The 19,962-nt window shown below is 34.5% G+C and overlaps 1 protein-coding gene across 1 annotated transcript; it reads left to right on the plus strand.

Moving 5' to 3' along the window:
- The first annotated feature begins 4,511 nt into the window (after positions 1-4,511).
- On the plus strand, positions 4,512-19,056 carry LOC136409311 (aromatic-L-amino-acid decarboxylase-like). Its single transcript, XM_066390734.1, has 6 exons — positions 4,512-4,931; positions 12,988-13,222; positions 14,743-14,862; positions 14,929-15,097; positions 15,184-15,309; positions 17,390-19,056. The coding sequence occupies exons 1-6, from the start codon at positions 4,852-4,854 to the stop codon at positions 18,169-18,171; spliced, it is 1,512 nt and encodes a 503-aa protein (XP_066246831.1). The 5' UTR covers positions 4,512-4,851; the 3' UTR covers positions 18,172-19,056.
- The last annotated feature ends 906 nt before the right edge of the window (positions 19,057-19,962 follow it).

The raw sequence follows: 19,962 nt of genomic DNA on the forward strand, positions 1-19,962 counted from the left end.
TCTAATTCTAAAACTCTAATGTAGAACAAAATAAATTAGATACCTCTGTTGAAATAAGAAATTAAATTAATGATCCAGGTTATTGTTGAATTGAATCCAGGTCCATATTTAAAAATTTGAAGTTAGTGTCTATATCTCAGAAACTAAAAGTGCTATTTGTTAAAATTTAACATTAGTGTGTAGAGCTTTAAAAATCAATAAAATGTTGTAAAAAACACTTTTTTTGAAAACTCTTAGTTTTCGGTTTATTTATAAAAAACTTTTTCGGCAAAATTTCGTTTCTTCCAAATACTTCCGAAACCGAACAAATTTTGGCAACAGTGTCTCGAGATCTTAACTCGTCATCAAATTTGACAACTTCTGTCTAATTTAACTGAAATTGCAACGTTTACGGTTTAGAAGATAACAATAATGGCCCATAGCAATTGGACCACTCTATACATATAATCTAAAACCTGTGTATTTGTGAAATACCATAACGTTATTTTTTTGTACTGCCTTGTTGATTGGCGATTTCTCGTAGGAATTTGCGTGTGGAAACTAGTATTTTCCCGCATTCATTCTATATTTCTTGTTTTTTCTATTGCATTTTCCCCTGTTTTCTTATTTTTTACATTCATCAAGCTTTATATTCCAACTCGTACGAGCATAGATGAGTAAATTATTCAGAATATGCTGGGATTTGAAGTTTTACATAAATAATAACATGAAAATAATAGTTATTTGTTTCAAAAGGCGAACAAGCAGTAAATTTACTGCCGTAGCAGTACTCACAGCCGGGTGGAAGATCAGGCTGATGAAGCCAAGGCAGAAAACCTCATAATTTGTTCACCGACTGACGTGATTATTAAAAGATCACTTTTTTTGTTAAAAGAAGTAAAAAGCAGTTTTTATTCAATTTGGAGATTTTATACAATAGATATTAAAAAAAGTTGCCTTCTTTTCTTACTTTTTCCATTTATCACTCTTTGTTAGCTTCCTCATGCAAGAATTGGCGGGTAAACTATATAAAACACGGCATGGTTTTAATTTTTATATGAAAAGTAACATGGGCAAAAAGCAGTTTTTTACTCAGTTTAGAAGTTTTATAGTAATTAAAAAAAAACAATGAGAAAAATTTAACAAACTGTCTATTAGAGAGATACGTTTCTATCATGAAACGAAATGGGAATTGGCAACAAGTAGGCACCTCTTTGTTACGTATTGTGGAATATTATTTGATTTCTATATAAATAATATGTTCCTCTAAATCCATGTGTATGCTTGCAGACCCATCCAATCCATCGAAACTACAGATTATTAAAGATTAAATTATATTTTAATGATATAGAAATGTCATGAAATCCCTGTCTCAATAAACGGGATGAAGGCGGTATTACGATAATTCAATTTGGACCCTCCAAAGATGTTTGGTTAAACGAATTAAGCAAACAGGTCTGGCCTCTCTCCTTTTTAATTATTCATCGCCATCATCCACAAACGTCGCTCCAAGGGTTGGTTCTTCTTATTAAAGAGAAAAATTACCCCTGCGGTCGTTGCAGCAAAGCGCTTTGTTTTAACCGAGGGTATCATTGTTATTAATAGCAACTGAGTTCAGGTTAGCTCAGGTTAATATTCAACATGCGAAACTAAAATTATTGCAATGGCACCGTTCCAAACAATTAGCCAAACCGTAAACACTCGAAACTCTAGGGGAAGAGAGGACCAATATGTTCCGTGGGGGGTTGGAGGGTGACCTGGTTTGCCCCCTTTATCGCTACGGGTCCCAAGGGAGATTCCCAAACCCTCTCTCAAAGGTTTGAGTGTCGCATAAACTCTTTGCAGTTGTGTGGACGGCGGGGTTTTATTGCCTATTCCGATTTAGTTTCGGTGCACGTAAGAATATGGAGGATGTGTGTCTATACTACACAAGGTTTTATTGCTTTGGCTATACACAGGAAAAAGAACTTTTAAATATTGAAACCTTTATTGTACCGAATATGGGAAAAATTGTACATATTACATACTTATTACTACACGTAGGTAATCCGAAAAGTGGTCTAAAATAATAATTAAACGAGTATGCTTCTACTTAACCAGTTCCTTGTAAGACTCTTTGGCGTGAGTAATGGGTAGCTAATGAGCTTGGAGTGTGTGCACTATCGCCTGAGGGCTAATCTTGAGGAACCAGCCATATGAACTGAATGCACTGATTCTTCAGAAAATTAATTGGACAAGATTGAAATATTAAAAAAAAAACTATATAGGTTGCCGTTTTTAGAGGGTCAAGTTGCCTCAAAAACTCTAAATTAATTGGCTCCACAAGCTTTATACTACTAATCCTATTAACAGGAATATAATATCTCTTTTGGTTTTCGAGATACTGGGTAAGTCTGACACCTGTTTTTGACAGCGTACCCCTTCTTTCAAAAGCAGTCCCTGCACTTTCCAAAAGGTCTAAAGTTGACGGTATCTGATCAAATTCGGGCTCGCGTGCGCTCCCATTCCAGTTAATTATTTTTTTGTTCTCTTTTATTCCAGAGTGATATTAACTGTACATCAGTCGTGCCATTATATCATGCGATCTCCGATGGTCAGGTATGGGCTCTGGGGCGGCTCTGGTTGGCTTCAGCAAAGGAATAATCCATCATGACCTGCCCAAATCATCTTGGGGAATTGCCAAGCTCGTCATTGAGGAAAGCAAACGGGTCGATGATTCGATCAGGCGGACTTCCAATCACGCTTGAACAGACCTGAGCCACCTTTAGGGCTTAGTAAAAGGTATGTCTTCGATGTGATGAATATATGGGATGCGAAAAAATGAAAGAAAATTGGATATAAAATTAGATAAGTCAAAGATATATTGCCCACCCCGGACACATTCAAGGCTTCAGGGCTACTAGCCGACAATGCATTGGGGACTTAGTGGGACTTGAGTTAAAAGTCATATGCATATGAGAATCTTCATTTCCTTGGTGCACATTACATGGGCATTTCTTAGTCCCAGGGCTTTCGGAGCAGCCTTTCTCATCCGGGATGAATCTTCAACTGTTGAACGGGATAGGATTCTCCCCTTCATTGAGAGGTTTTGAGGAAAAGAAGGGTATGGAGTTACCAGGGAAGATTGGGCAGGAAAAAAGACCCCTCGTTTTACTACCACCTCTGCCTTCGTTTTTCATTTCTTGTTATAAAGGTTTTTTAGTTCTTCTCTTTTTAGGATTCCTCAAAATGAAGAGCACCTATTTTCCCCAGTAATATTCTTCACACTACTGGAAGAAAGTACGTGTGATCTTCAGAGAATGGCCAACTCTACTGACAACAACACTAACATCAACAAATCATTTCTTTCTAAATATCATTAATCACAAATTTACATTTATATTAATTTTTTTTGCTTATGTCATATGATTTTCCATGTTCACATGTATTTTAAATAATTCTTTATTTTATTGATATCAAGTTTTTTCTCATCTGACCTTCATCTCCATAATGAATTTTCTGCTTTTGGCGATAAATCGTTGTAATTTAATTACCCAACACTATGTCCCCGTCAGGGCTTAGTTGCATTGAAACAACGCTAAGAAGGCACCAAAGGTGACGCCCACAAATTCCTAAATGAAAATTCCGTTTCAAATCAAACATTTACAGTTTGCACAGGTGCGGTTTTTCTCCTATATTAGACGTTTTTATACCACGTCCGACTGTAATAAATTAATTGCTTGGGGACATTACGTAACGCAAAGACCGTTTCCAGATTATCTACCTATAAGAACCAACTCGCTATTAACTTATTCAAGGCGATGGCAGTAAAAAACGACAGAGTCTTGACCGTGAACGTGATCTTTTTCCTAAAAAAATTCTTTGTTTAGAGGTTTCTACTTTGTAATGGTGCTTTATTGGCCAATAACAGGATACTATGTTGCAAATTTACAGATTGTTCTTAAACTGTTAGAAAGTTAGAGCCGCTCTGTGTACACTTGGCGATAAACTGAAACACGAATTCCCTCAGCTATCGGCAAAGTAACTCGTGTACCGCATCCTGTGCCATTAATCATGGCAAAATGTTCTCGTCTCCTGAGGGAACTCTTTTCGGTCCCCGAGCTACGTGATTGATTGCTGATCCCTGCTCGAAGCGCGTTTCATCTTCTCTTGTTCTATGAGCGCCGTTTATCATTGCTTAGCTTGCTTGTACGAATCCATTGGCACCCCGTATATTTCATTACAATAATAAAATTTCGAGTCACTGTAAAGCCGAAAAAGATCTTCCTACGTTGAAGGTATTTTCTGTTCAAAATCGAAAGAATTTTCCACGGATGTTTTCAAAACGCCGCACAAACTAATTCTGCGGATAACAGCTTTTTTCCACAAAAACGAATTTCAATAAAGCCGGCAAATTGCAACAATCCGAAAAAAAACTCCCAATCTAAATAAGATCAGACCTTGGTACAATCCTATACTTTTACTACGTGCCTCTTAAGTTTGCCCGTTTTTGCGAGACCTGTGTCCCCCATATAAATACTTTCCTCAACACTAGTAGACTTTTATTCTCTGCAGCGTCGTTTCTCAGATTACAATCCTCCATTGAGACGTCCGTAGATTACGTAAACCACTGTTGGTGGTACCCATCATCATCATCATCATCATCATCACCATAACTCAGCAGTGGTGTTGATCTTAAACAAGTTCATCGGTTGTTGGTACTTGCGTGAAAGTGAATATCCGTAATTTCGTAGTGTCATGGACTACTTTTTTTCGTATTCATAATCATTGCGTCAACTAATAGGAGAAAGTGATTTATCTGCGTTGGGGAGATAAGAATTTTTGGTACTGTTGTCGTCGGGCTTTGGCGGTGCGCTTTAGACGGGGCTAGAAATGGACGCGGAGCAGTTTAGGGAGTTTGGCAAGGCCGCTGTGGATTACATAGCTGATTACTACGAGACCATTAGGGACAGGTAAGTCGTTTATTTTATTTTAGTGCTCTAAAAGCATGTTTTTTGATTTCTCTTCAAATTCACAATTTCAAGAACTATAGTGCACAATAGGAAAAATATCGAAACTTTTCGAGTTTGAGCGTGAAGGCCCGACACAGAGCTGATGGGATACTATACCTAAAAATACAAGTTTTATAGCTGAATAGAGTAGCGACGTATATTTTCAAACTATGGGCAATTTAAAGAAAGTGTTAGTTCTAAATTACATTTTTTTTAATGGATCGTCCTCAATAGTTATATATTTGCGTTAATCCTCATCAATTTCTGATCAGTTCCTATAAAACACGCTCTATATACTTCTAAAGGTTTTGAGATAACAAAAGGCAAAGTTTTCCAAGTTCAAAATTTTTTATTTTTTTATTTTTTTATTTTTAATTTGAAATTAAAGCTTTCGTTATATACTTTTCTACAAAATTTACGCCCAATTTTGCGATCAAAGATGAGGTCAGACAAAGCTGCAGAACTAACATATTATCGCATATCTAGGATGATAGGTTTTTCTTGTAGCAGGACTTTAAGAACGTATTCTACACCTAAAAATGGTACTAGTATTCTATATGAAATATGTTTGAATGCCACGTTAAGGAAATACAGGTTAAACATTTTTAATATTTTTTCCAAATTTTCTTTTAAAGCTAATAAAGTTTTTGAGATACATATTTAACGTCAATTTTCCCAATACATAATTTTTTAGTATCTACAGAGCTAGACATGCTACGCATACATGAATTAATTTATTCGAAAATAGGATTCATTTATTTCCTTTCAACACATTTTACATAGTGCATCATAGAGTATTTAATTTTAGAAATTAATTTTTTTTTATTTGTTTTGAATTTTTTAGTACATATCACATATTTTCAGTTATTTACACAATTGTCAAGCAACTAATGTATTTTTCCCTTTGGCATGGTTTCTGATATTTTTATTATTTGAGATTTTCTACCTGCTTGGGTTAACCCAATAATAGAAAAGTTTTGAAACCTTGAAGTGAGACTAATTGTTCACTATCTTGGAGAAACAGGCAAGGTTGTTATTCCTAAGGAGAGTCCAGTGCAATAAGGATGGACACTGGCTCGGGAAGTGATGGCCAACAAAGCCATCAAATAGGGTGAATTCATTTTATACAAGTAGTTGAAACCTGACGACATAATCTAGATACAGTGCTCTCGTTGTTGACTGGGTGTTCAGGACTAGCATGACACTGAAGTGTGTTCCTGAAGCATGGAAATCGCATCTTCATCCATAAAGCGAGGAGAAGCGACTGCAGTATCGCCAAAACCTTCAGAGCAATAAATTGAACTTCTTTTCTAAGGAAACGCTGGGGCGATGGCCCGTCAGCGTAGATTAACCTACATACAGCAAGAGAAAATCGACAGTAACGGCTCTCTATTCAACAGTTCACAAAATAGAGAAGGCTTTTTCAGACCAATGCCATTTGCGATGCTGTAAGGTCCTTATAGCACATGGCACTCCATCCCAAGTAGTATCGTCAACTCTTTGAAATAATAGAGTAATGGCATATCTGCGAGACTATCATAAAGAACCTCCTTTACTAACTAAGGCTAAGGCTAAAATTGAATTAGTCGTTTGAAGTGAACATGCCGAAAATAGAGGAATTTTAGATAGAACTCTTACAATCGCCGTCGGACAATAAGTGATTTTGGTATAACAACGGATCAGACATTGGTAGCCGAGATATATGAGGCTGCCTGCAGGAGAGATTAGAAGGTTAAAAAATATCATTTATAGATAAAAAGTTGTATGTACCAAAGAAGAATTATGTCCTTAATCGAATAAAGTGGAACAGAAAACTTCAGCTTCAAGCGTAATCTTCTCCTTTAAGCCCTCTATAAGTAAGTAGCTCTTACAGTTATCGGAAGATATTTTAAAAACTTCTATTCGTTTCGACGTCGGACAAAAATCCTAATGCATCAGATAGTACGTTTATACGATAAAATTTCGAATCTGGCATAAACGGAGGCGTGAGACTTCAGTTTTAGTCTCAGGGTATTCGAGTCCGCTTTCTTTTCCGGGAGGAACTTCGAAGTCTTGAATGGGATATTATATTCCCCTTGATAAAACGGATGGAGCAATTTTGCGGAAGGGAAGAGAACTCGAATAGGGAAAAAGGTGGCCGATTGGGAAGCGAGAAGGACCCCTAAGAGCCTGATCGCAGAGCTTCAGCTTCTTCGCGGTACTACTGCTCTTGGTGAACAGGTACCACAAGATTTAAAATACTTTTTCATTTTTAACAAGTTTCAAATTTTAACTAAAAAAAAACAACTTTAACAACCTATATTTCCTAAACGCGGCATTTTTCGAATATACACAATACAGTTTATATTGCAAACTAGTACTATTTACTTTTTATTATAAAATGCGTGATTAAAGTCCTACTACAAAAAACTGATATCTTGCAGAAGATTTAAATGTAATTTATAGTTATGTATTTGCAAAGAATTTCAAAAGTATTACGAACTTATTCTAGCACAGGGGAATGTATTTTTTATTATTTTGATTGCACTGTTCTCTTCATGCTTTGGATTAAAATTTGCTACCACCTTTTTTGAGAAATGTGGGAAGAATGAAGCCTGATTTAATATAATGAATTTGTAGAAAAATTTAGGAGTGAAACTAAAATATATAGAAGAACAGCATTGAATTATCGTAACAATCTTGCATAAAAATTTAGAAGAAAATTAATTTAACGTAACTAATAGAGTAATTTATGAGTAACTAAATTTTATTTTGATTTTAATAAATTGGTAGGGAAAGAAAGAATTATCAAGAACTCGAATCATGAATTTATGATCTATATGTACAATATATAGGTTATAATAGATTTTGAATCGCAATACATCATTGAGTGTAATTTTGAAAGACCTTTAATTTGAGGTACCACTTGACCTGTGTTTCAATTTCAAAAGGTTGGCCATTTTGCTCTACCAGTGACGTAAGTAACATTTGAAAACATAACCAAACGTCAAAAAATAGTAATTTTTGTCCTATTTAGTGCCGTTTTTGAGTTAAAAACAATTATTAATTTGATATAAGGAGGGAGAGGTAACTTAGAGCCACACAATATATAGTATTAATAGAGAGTTTCAGCATGTATTCGATTATAGTCCATAGAAAAACTTAGACTCCCTCCCTCCCTTATAAACGTATAAGTGAAGAAATCTTATTTTAAGCTATATTTTAACACATCAAATTTTTGTGTTATTTAGCAATAGCGAAAATTTTCCACATATTTGTGCAATCATATTTGCATTAGATTTATATGATACGCAAAATTTATTATACTCTACCAATTCTCAAACATAATGTGCTTACTGGGCTTATGAAACACAGCTTTATTTACTAACTTCTACAGACTAATTGTCATTATATAACATTAATGCTTTAGTCAAAATTAATTGGCACTTTGAGAATGATTAGCAGTTCCTTCAGCAATCCACTGAAACTTACATCCTCCTTTGCATCTTCTGTTATGTTCATTATGCGTCATCAGTCGATGCCAACGCGATGATGTTCTGTTTATGATATCTTCTATTGTGACTTCTAGGATACTTAAGAGATTTGAAGTTGGTATTCCGAAGGCCTTCTTAATGAGCTTATTTGCCTTGAATTAGATTATCAATTGGCTCATTACGACTTTCTTCAAAGATAATATCCCTAGACATTATTATCTTATGATTCAATGGATCAAAAATTGCACGTACAGGGTGGACCAACGAAAATTCGACTTACAGTATTTGAAATCAAAAAGTGTAAAAACGCTTGAATTTTTTATTCTAGGGCGACAATTTTTTATTATTTTTTCTACCCCCCAACTTCAACCTTTGAACAGGTGTGATAGTTACCCCTCAAATTTAAAAGGGCACGTTTTTCTATTTGTAATCTTTTTCTTAAAAACAATGTGTAAATGATAAAAAAAGTACTTTTTTGTTTAATTTATTAAATATTGGGAAAGACCGCTATTTTCCTTCATCCAATAAAGTAAATTTTGTTCAAAACGTTGGTGACGTTGATGAAAATTCACCTCCGTCAAAACGATTCAATGATATCTCATTTTTAGAGGTCTTTCTATTCCCATTTTAAAGTCTGCAACTTTTATCGTGGTACACTTCCCAGAGACTTTGACAAGCTGGCATATCAAGAGGGGTAACGACAGAGATTTCAAGCTTGAAGGTTATAATCAGGCACATACAACAATGTACCTTTAAAATGAGGTATCACTCGACCTTCCTTCTCATTAAAAATTTTGGAGGTAATTGTCACTCCTGTTGAAGTTGAAGGGTTTAAAATACGATAAAAAAATTATCCCCTTCGAATAAAAAATCGACGGGTCCGAACATTTTTACACATTTTCATTTTAAACACTGAAAATCGAGGTACAAAGGTTTCGTTGGGCAACCCTGTATATATATTGCCATCTTTACAATGTCCCACGAAAGTGTACTTTATACTTTTGGATTTAATTCATAGGGTTTTCGCATTGGGTGCATGCACACGCATGTAGTGCATTAGGAGCTGTTAACTGATGCTTAATTCCCTGAAAAGCTGTCTAATACCACTACTACAATACTCAGAATTCAGTATCATTGTCAAATTTTCTTAACCTTCAGGCCATACTGTAATTCTAGAGCAGCACGTTTATTTTTAATGGGCTAATTGTAATTACAAGACCACTGCGCTTCAAAGTCCTAGTCATTAGCTCATATTTCTCAGTGACGCCCAACATTATGATACCAATGTGTACGTTGTCTATTGACTTTCCAATGTCTGAAAGCTGCTCTGAAATTGAGAGCATTTCATTGAGGTTGCATTTCATATTAAAAAAGGTCTCAGACTTCATGGCCTTTTCAAGTGTATCTCATGCATTTTAGATATGCATTGAATTGCATAATATGTAATACAACTTAGGACCACTAGAATACTTCTTTCACTTACAATCTTTTTGCCTCTTCGTATCAAAGTCACTGATTTCTGTTGTGTCCCTTTCAAGACAACCTACCGCAACATACCACAGATTGCCATGTCTGGACCAATTCTTCATTTAAAACTACAAAAGAGACTATCTTTTCAGTGAGACAACCGTGGATTTTTAGAGATACACAAGTCTTGTTTTGCTTGAGATTGCTTGCAATAAAATAAACACATAATGTACGCTTTACACTAATTAAGCAATTCAATTGACATTCATCATTTTTAGCCAAAGTGTAATTCAATAGTATCAGGGAGATTTAAATAAAATCGTTAATAATGGTATTCTGATTTTAAATTATTTACGTTGTTCCGAATTCTTAAATCTAAAAAAAAATATCTATTTGGAGACAAAACAGGAAAACCTCCATAAGTATTATGAAAGGTTAACTCAGATTGACTTCTTGCACAACGTTTAACCTATTGTATATGTTTGATTTACAGTTTACAATAAATAACCGAACTTTCAGTGTGTAAATAATTTGAGTTTTTCCTAATCTCTCCAAGTTTGACCCTCATTAAAAATTATCATATGTTTATACTATTGGTGACAACAAAACTTTATCAAACTCATTTAGTTCCCATTTGTTAAATTGAACTCAATAAATACATACAATTAACATGCAAAACCAATTAAGATTCGGTTGAGGGTCCAAAAGTTATTTACTTAAACTCGGAATTATCACGAACAGTAGGACAATATTTTGTTTAAAGAGTATTTGGAAAAGTTGATACCAAACTTAAATGGGTGAAAGTAGAGCCAAAAATAGTAAAAAAAGTTCTTATGACCATTGGTCTTACGGTATGGCCCTCCAAAGGAATCCTATCATTTGGATATCTTTTAAAATAACTTTCTGTCTGGTTAAAATAATAGAATGAAAATTGTAGGTAATAATTATACCTGCATATGTAGATAAAGTGAACTTTTCCATATTTCTGCCTAGGAAATTACCTTTTTTTCAACCATCGACAAAGTATTTGATTATTGCTTTTATTTCAATTTAATAACACTGGATATTATTCATTTTGAACTTTAAGTAATTGTCCACAGCTACATCCGCTACAATTGTGGAAATCAATGTAGTACTGAAAAAGCTGCCTATTTTGTTTCTAAGATAATTGCATAAAAAAATAAACAGAATTTCCAATATAAAAAACTAATATAAGCAAAATTGAATGAATATTTAGAAAAATTTCATTCCAATATGGGTTAATATTCGTACAATATTGGTGATTTTGTTCTTTTCAAATTGAATCTGCTTCTTCTAATCGTCGGTTCAATTGTAAATACATTTAAGCTTTATTAATAATTTCGCAGATTTTACGTTATTAGAAAAAGCGAAAAAATCTGATTTTTTCCATGTAGTAACACATTCATGTAAAAAAAATACATTTTAAAATATAGCAGTTTATCGCAGTTATCAAAGTTTGAAAGTTAGGGGCATGGAGCATAATGAAAACTCTTGTACTAATTTATACCATTTTTTAAAAACTTTAACAAAACCTTTACCTCCACTTTCTTTTTTGATATCAACTTCCTTGGTATCATTGCTAAAACACTTCTTTCAGGGACTTCCTCTCATTGCTTTCATTTCAACTGTATTCTTAGCTATTCTCGCTTTTTTCCTCATCACACTTTTAGAGTTTTCGTGCACACCCCCACTCTACAAAAATATATTTTTGTTAGCTTTCCTCATTCTTTAATAACTTTTGCCACTTTGTCCTATGCAATATTATTTATAGTTAGTTCTTTAAGTGCCCAATTATCTATGCAAATATGACTTGTTTCGTGGTCTTCTTTGTAAATACCAATAGTGTTTTAGTTCCTAAAATTAGTTCTAAATCCTGAAGCTAACCATTGCTGTATTTAAGTAGTATTTTCCGGTTCTACATTCAAACAGAAAGCACGCAAATACATTCATGGAGTTTGCCTTTGTGAATTTCAATTAGTTAAATGCAGAGGAAGAAAAGTCATATCAGTGCTTTCCTCACTACAAATCTAAAGTAAATTTAAATAAAATACATCTCAACTGGTAAAGATAAAGAAAAACTACAACTTGAACTAATCTTAACATTCAATTTTTGCATTACCTAAAGTAGCAATGTGATTTTAATGCCCGTTTAGATTATATCTGAAGAAATGTTGAATTTCAGTATCCTAAGCCTTAGACAATTAACATGTTACCATATAAGATTATTTATTCGGTCAGAAACTTACGGTATCCAAGAAAATTGCCCATATATTGATTTCTGGGTATCAAGTACCAAGAAACCAAAATATTTTCTCACCAAAAACACGCTATTTGTTAAAATTACCTTGTAGATAAAAAAGCCAGTAACAGACCCTAAAGACCAAAAGTTTAGCACCGACTTAGATTTGCTGATAATTTGGATATGGAAGCTTACCATTTGGTTTTAACGTAGAATTTATGCCCCTGTAAAGTTGCCAGTACTTCAATCTCTTGAGTCTAGCATATCGATTAAGGGTAAAATTATTCAAGTTCTGTCAAATATTGCTGGAAGATAAAGTTCTACGCTAATAGTAGAGTTTAGCAGCACTTCAGTGATTATGCTCTAAGAGGGTGTTATCTCGAGAGCAATATCCATCGAAACTGGGAAAGTAGCAAAAGCTCTTTCTTCTTTCGTTGTTAAATAAAAATTCCAAAAATTCCCCTGATAAAGTTTTAGGTGCTGTCTTGTAGAGGAAGAACAGTATGTCTGTTAGCTTGCAATTTGCGGTTTGTCAGGGGTCTGTTATGCCAATTTCATGGCAACCATTCTTCCTATAATCTTGGCCTTTAGAAAAGGGAAACCAATAAACTACTTTCAAGCCAGGATGTGATTACGAAGATAACTGAATATGTTGGGATGAAAATTACACGAATATTACTGTTAATTTTGATACACCAAAAAGAACAATTTTGGTTTACCAATTAACTAGGTTGATACCGAAAACGTACCGTAGATCTCCTGCCTGATCTTTGCCATCTTCGCATATTATTCAATTCTAACAATTCCGAAATTCCAGGCCAGTCCTCTCAAACGTCCAACCTGGCTATCTCGGAGATCTCCTTCCCAAGGACCCTCCACTAACTGGAGAATCGTGGAGAGATGTTCTTCAAGATGTAGACAGGATCATCATGCCCGGAATCACCCATTGGCATAGCCCAAACTTCCATGCCTATTACCCCACTGCCCAATCATTTCCCAGTGTGGTTGGAGAACTGATGAGCGCTGGATTTGGAGTTGTAGGATTAAGTTGGGTAGGTAAAAGATAGTTTCCACGTCATACGTGACTTCTTGCAAGTATGTGCTTGGTCACGGGGCTAAAATTCTCACTTTTCATTCATAACCACTTTTTGCTGATGTCAAGCGTTTCTTTTTGTGTCCTAAAATTCTCAGCAAATTGACACAGATCTTTGATGTAATATTTAGGAAGTGGCCCGAAATTACCATAATCCCTGCAGCTATAAACAGGTTGTTACGTCGGTTAACAGTCACTTTTACATAAAAGATCGTCAATTATGGTTTAATTACTCTGTGATACTTTTTACTGGGTTATAGGAATTTGTTTTGCGAGTTAAAGCAATTTGTACAGGGTCCGTCATATGGAATAATGGCAATAACTTTTTCAATCATTTTTCTATGAAAAAATGCTTGAAGTAAAAGCTGCAAGTATAATTTGTTGTCATTTTTTGATGACCTTGAATTTTTTTTTTACCATAATATTCCAACGAAGTCTAACCTTAAATTTTCATATGTGGCCCTCCATATCCGTCTTTTTTTTATGAAATCTACACTTATTTGCGCATATAAACATATCGAATCTTAATTATAATTAACTTTTTTAATTAATCTTGGGATTGGATAAGAAAAATTTCGAGAAAAAAATTATTTTCCTTATTTTGTTCAAAAAAATTAAATTCAATTAGAAAAGCAAAATAATGAAAACGTTCTCTGCATTTATTTAAAAGTCAAGTAACTAGTATTCCGGAAATTCCAAGTTTTAATTTTAAAGGAAGCCGTATCAATTTTTGACTTGGTGAAATAGTGGCCAGCGCGGTCACCAGATTTAAATTCTTGCAACTTTTTCCATTGGGGCTTTTTAGTTTATGAGGATAAGTCAAACAACATAGATCACTTGAAGGCTCGTGTCTTCGGTGTAATACAGACAATCAGGCAAGACACCCATGTTTAGGTAAGAAGATTATTCATACAAAGGATATGCTGTGTTTGGATCATGACGGAAGACATTCTTAGCAAATGCTTTCAACATGAAATAACAATTAATCTTGCAAGCAGTAAATTGTTTTTTTGCTTTTCTGATCGAATTTAATTGACAAAAAAATTATTTAAAAAGTTATTGTCATTATTCCATATATATGATGAACCCTGCAGATGCTGTTCGAAAACAAATAAAACACACATTATGGCATCTTTCGGAAAATTTCTTCCAGGTCGATAAATCATGTGGAAAATTCAAACAATCGTTCTCAATTATCATTCAGTTTACAAAAACACACAATGCACGTGTTTGAATGAATGAATGAGTAATATAGTGCGTTGGACATGCATGCAGTGCTGCCTTGCCTTGTAGGTGTTGAACTTGACTTTCGATTTTTCTTATTCTTTCAATAGCAAATCCTGGCAATGGCATTGAAGCAGGTGAATGTCAAGATTCTTACCCATTTTATTACATTAGTTCACTGGATTTAAATGTGTCTCAAAAATATTAGTACTCGAATATTTCATCTTTTAAATTGTGTGTTTTGTGGTTTTGCAGATTGCGAGTCCCGCAAACACCGAACTTGAAGTGGTCATGATGAACTGGTTGGGCAGAATGCTAGGACTGCCTGAGGAATTTCTAAATTGTTCTGAAGGGCCCGGTGGAGGAATCATTCAGGTCAGATCTAGTAGAATCCTAATTCGATCTTGTGTTGGAATAAATCGTTTACTATTATAATTTCAGGGTTCTGCAAGTGAAGCCACATACGTAGCACTACTAGCCGCCAAAGAAAAGAAAGTTAAAAATCTCAGGGAAGTCTACCCTCAACTCTCAGAAGCCGAAGTCAAAGGAAAATTAATAGCCTATTCGTCAGATCAATCAAATTCTTCAGTAGAGAAAGCTGGTTTATTAGGTAATATTTATCCATTTATCAATTTGAATTAAGTAAATATGAAAATTTAGTCTTCAATCTAACACTTGCGTTATTTACTGATTAAGGATCCATGACGATGAGGTTATTGCCTACAAATGACAATGGAGAACTTACTGGTGTAGTTCTTCAAGAAGCTATCAGCAAAGACAGGGAAGCTGGTTTAATACCCTGTTATTGCGTTGTCAATTTAGGTAAGATTTTAAATGCACTAGATTGGTTCCTCGCTCGATTACAGCTAAGTCATACCTTCCAATACCTTTCAATATACTTAGTTCCTGGTAAGATGAAAATATGCGTAAAATACCGGATAAAAATACCCGTAATTGGAACAAGAGAGCCGCAACAATCGTAGAAACATCCTTTCTTATATGGCAAACCAGTTTACATTTCGACTTTGCTAACCAGGTATATTTTGCTTTCCAAGAAGGATTTCACTCATTTTCCAAACCTATTATTGGCAGAGTACTAAAACTCAAAGAAAAAAACGTCTTTACTTGAACAAGAATTGAGTAATTCTATTGTGATACTGCTCCAAGTTCATAGGAACTATCAGAAGATTATGGATTTGATGATAATAACAAAACGGATGGAAAATAAACAGGTACAAAGAAATGTTGATCAAATCTAAAAAGAAAGAATTGTTAATCCAAGGGATCTTTAAAATCGCAAAAAATTCGCAAAAAATCGCCGTCATTAATATACTCGTACATTAAATAGCAATTAAGGGTGATTTATTTTTATTGATTTTTCAAGAAATTCATTGGTACCTATGACCTGTACTTAATTAGTCAAAAACTTATGTTCAGTTTCACTTATGTTGCTTACTGACATCAATGCTGCAAATCCTTTAGGTTACTAAAGAAGGTTGTTGATGATGTTGAAGAAGGTATTGAAAGAGAGAAGCCCAGAGTGAGGCCCCACTTTGAGTTGGTTAGTTAGCCCAAAGATTCCAAAAGTTAGCCAAAGATCTTTGAAATATCCGAATGTTATTAAATGAATGAGATAACTTTATGATCTTATGATGAGATACTGTGTAAAGGTGGACCTATCATTGGTCATTATTTTGTTTGAAATAATAATATATTTAGCAATAATACTTTTTTTGAGTAAAATAAACGAAGCTTCAGAATCAAAACACAAGCAAAATATACATCGGAGATTTAGTAGTTTATAAATTTAATATTAGGGTGTTAGAGTTAGTAATAAGACAATGTCAAGCAAACTGCCAGAGCCATTTAGGGATGGAGCACTGTATTACCGCCGCTACTAATGACCAAGTGTGGGAACCCCACTTTCCACTGGGGTACCTCTCGAGAACTGTGAAGGAAAGGCAAGAGTAGAAATTAGGCAATCGAAATGTAGAAAGGTGGCCGCCTAGTAATAAATTTGCTAGTTTGCATTTCTACGGGGTGTTTCCAAAAATGCGGGTAATATCTTAGAAATGAAAAGTTCTTGTTAAAAGATTGTACTTATGCTTATAAACTGTTTTCTAAAAACTCACTCTTACGGAAATTCGGCTCTTTAAAATTTGGTAGAGAAAATGATATGTCCTAAATAACGTTCCTTCCAAAGTTCTAATTCCGTAAGCGTAGAGCTTTGGAAGAGTAGGTGACCTTATGGGAAACGATTAATAAGCACAAGCACAATTTTTTGACAAGAACTATTCATTTAGGGGATATTGCTCATATTTTTGGAAACACCTTGTACATTTATTTAATAAAACAACATTTATTAATTATGGCGAACTTTTTCAATTTTATTTCGACATGTATAATGTTATTCTGCTGCATCTGCACTTTCTTCTGGATTTCCTGGCGAATTGGAATAATTCACTCTCCTGCATATTCAATGATTTTGATTATTCTTAACACATGGAAGAATATATGGAGTTTACTCGTTAAAGTTACACATAAATCAAAGAAGTTTCTTGAAGATAATTGAAGAATTACTAAAACTTTTCCACACATTTGACCTAGTTAAGATTAGTTTTTCATCGTCGCTTTCACCTTAATTCTCAACTTTGACTATCGGCGTAAAAGTGCTCTAATGGTGGATGATTTCAGTTACTCTACTATCTGACTCTATAAAATAGAGCAACTTTGATTCTAAGAATCTGAAATACTTTCTCAATTTCTATAACTTCAGCAAGTACATATAACAAACAAATTCAAGTTATATTACTCAACCACTATACTCTCTTTGATCAGCTACTCTCAGAAATAAACTCCAGTCTAGAACCCTCTGCATTCTCAAAATTTTCATAATTTTCAGGTACTACTCCAACATGCGCATTCGACAAATTAAACGAAATAGGTCCCGTCTGTAATAAAGAAGGAGTGTGGCTTCATGTGGATGCTGCCTATGCAGGATCTGCTTTTGTATGCCCGGAATACCGACATCTGATGAAGGGCGTTGAGTTTGCTGATTCTTTCGACTTCAACCCACACAAATGGATGCTGGTCAACTTCGATTGTTCCGCCATGTGGATCAAAGACGCGAAATACTTAGTCGAAGCTTTTAACGTTGATAGAATCTACTTGAAGGATCAACATAAGGGTCTAGCTCCAGAATACAGGCACTGGCAAATTTCCCTAGGAAGGAGATTCAGGGCTTTGAAGCTCTGGTTTGTATTGCGAATTTATGGAATTGAAGGCATCCAGAGACACATCAAGAATCAAATTGCACTGGCGGAGCATTTCGCGGATATTGTAAGAGCAGATAATCGGTTCGAAGTCTGCACTTGCAGCATGGGCCTTGTGACCTTCCGGTTGAAAGGGGATAACTCTCTGAGCGAGAGGCTTCTGGTCAAAATATCGGAGAAGAAAACACAATTTCTGATTGCTGGACTTTTAAATAAAACGTACGTGATACGATATGCAGTATGCAGCAGGTTGACGGAGAAGAAAGATGTTGATTTTTCCTGGAAAGAGATAGTAGAGGCGGCTGAAGACATAGTGCCTTCAGTTAAAATGGTAGCCGAAGTGGGTAACAAAAAAGGCTTGCCTTCTCTGAATATCAAATGTATGAAGGACAGTTTGGAGAAATCCAAATAAGAATGGGATAATATTTATTATGCGTAGTATAATCCCAGTATGTTTGAAGAAAACCGTTCTTTCGTCGATTGAATATTGAAACGTTCCTTTACTGTAAGCATATCTAACTATTCATTAATGAACCCCATTAATGCATGATTTTGTAAGTTTAATAATTAGGCCACATTTGCTCTTTGCGGCGTGCTTGTCACGTTATCAGTATCTTCCATTTCTAAATGATTGAATTTTTGATACTAAGGGTCTTTAATCGATGGCGAAAGCTCGAAAGCAAAGATTAGAGAATCATTTTTTAAATCCGAAAGTTGAAATGTTTATAATTTTATTACTTTTGAGCCTTTTTGATATGCAGTCGGCGGAAATGTTTTGTAGTAACGCGTATATTAATGAGCGACTAATTCATCTCGACTTTTATTAACGCGTTCGCTACGCTGACACCTTAATGTGTCTCGGTTATGAGTTGCAGTAATTAATACACTTGTTCGTTAAATACCTCTTTTTTGTTTTTATAGGACTGGCAGGTCATATTAAAAATGAACAGTAAGGGCAGTCTTCAAGGCTGAGTTCAGAATGCTTAATGCAAACGAGCTAATTAAACGTTACCTTATGCTCAAAAAATCCCATATGAGACATTTAACGTTGTAGAGGTACTATCTCGTTATCTAGCAATTTAATATCGCACAAGTGCCGTTTTACGTTTTAATACAATTTTGAATTTGTTTTCTTCAGGCTAAGTGGGACATTTCCTGTTGCATTTTTCCAAAATAATTATCAACAGGTAGCAATTTTAACATTAATATTCTTAGTTTTATTGATATGCATGTGATAATTATAATCCAATTTTTCAACGTTCTACTTTAGAAGACATAGAGTTTTTTTATGTTATAATTGAATACATGAATGTTTATAATAAAAATTGTTTACAATTCGTTTATGCTGTTTAATATAGTAAAATGTATATAAGAGAAGACGCCTCATTTTTATTCTTTTCTGACTTTCGGAGAGGAATTGCTCAAATAAATAGTGTTTTCCTATGAGCGTGTGATAAAAGCAGCTTCACCACACATATTTGCGACTTGAAAGTAACTCTATATCGCACGTGTAGGGAAAAATATTTTGTCGCACATGAATCAAAGTGACATACACATGTGCCAAAGTTTTTTCATGGATGCTTGACGTTGACATGAGTGCGATAAAACTTTCTTCAAAAAGCGGTCATATAATGTGTGGTACAATCTTCCAAAAAATATTTTACCTCACGCCAATATTTAAATGAAGTTATAGAAGATAACGTACATTTATGCACTCAGTTCATTTCCTTGAGATCCTGGTTCTACTTCCTCCATCGTGAACATAAATCTGTTATTTTTCTAAATTTTGTTTCTAAATTTTTGCCAACCAAATACGGTTGCTTTTTCCTGATTTCTTCGATCAAACGCTGCAATAAATTTGTATAATAATCTCCGTTTATTGTTTTTCCTTTGCTGACGCCATCACCTCTCCTGCAAATAGAACGGTTTTCGCGTTCTTTGGAGCCGATTCTTCCCTTTGAGTTCATTATTTTCACTGCTCTCTCTCTCAGATACGAAATAATGGACTCATATTTTATATATGAATATTATGAATCGACGCAAAAACTTAACTTTATTGCTGTGAAACTTTACCAAAGACTTCCTTTTTGTTCAATTGTGAGTAATCGCGGCACCCATCTTGTATACAGTTTTCTCATATCTAATTGTTCAGTCAAAATGCGATGTACAATACTTTTTGAAATGTGTATCATGTCTGCTAACT

The sequence above is a fragment of the Euwallacea similis genome, chromosome 5 (genome assembly GCF_039881205.1).
Source record: "Euwallacea similis isolate ESF13 chromosome 5, ESF131.1, whole genome shotgun sequence".
Taxonomy (NCBI): Eukaryota; Metazoa; Arthropoda; class Insecta; order Coleoptera; family Curculionidae; genus Euwallacea; species Euwallacea similis.

Bases quoted from the DNA above. Each gene is read 5' to 3' on its own strand.
- LOC136409311 (XM_066390734.1), top strand. From the start codon at position 4,852: ATGGACGCGGAGCAGTTTAGGGAGTTTGGCAAGGCCGCTGTGGATTAC. The intron at 4,932-12,987 runs GTAAGTCGTTTA...CCGAAATTCCAG, and splicing joins TACGAGACCATTAGGGACAG to GCCAGTCCTCTCAAACGTCC. The intron at 15,310-17,389 runs GTAAGATTTTAA...CATAATTTTCAG, and splicing joins TTATTGCGTTGTCAATTTAG to GTACTACTCCAACATGCGCA.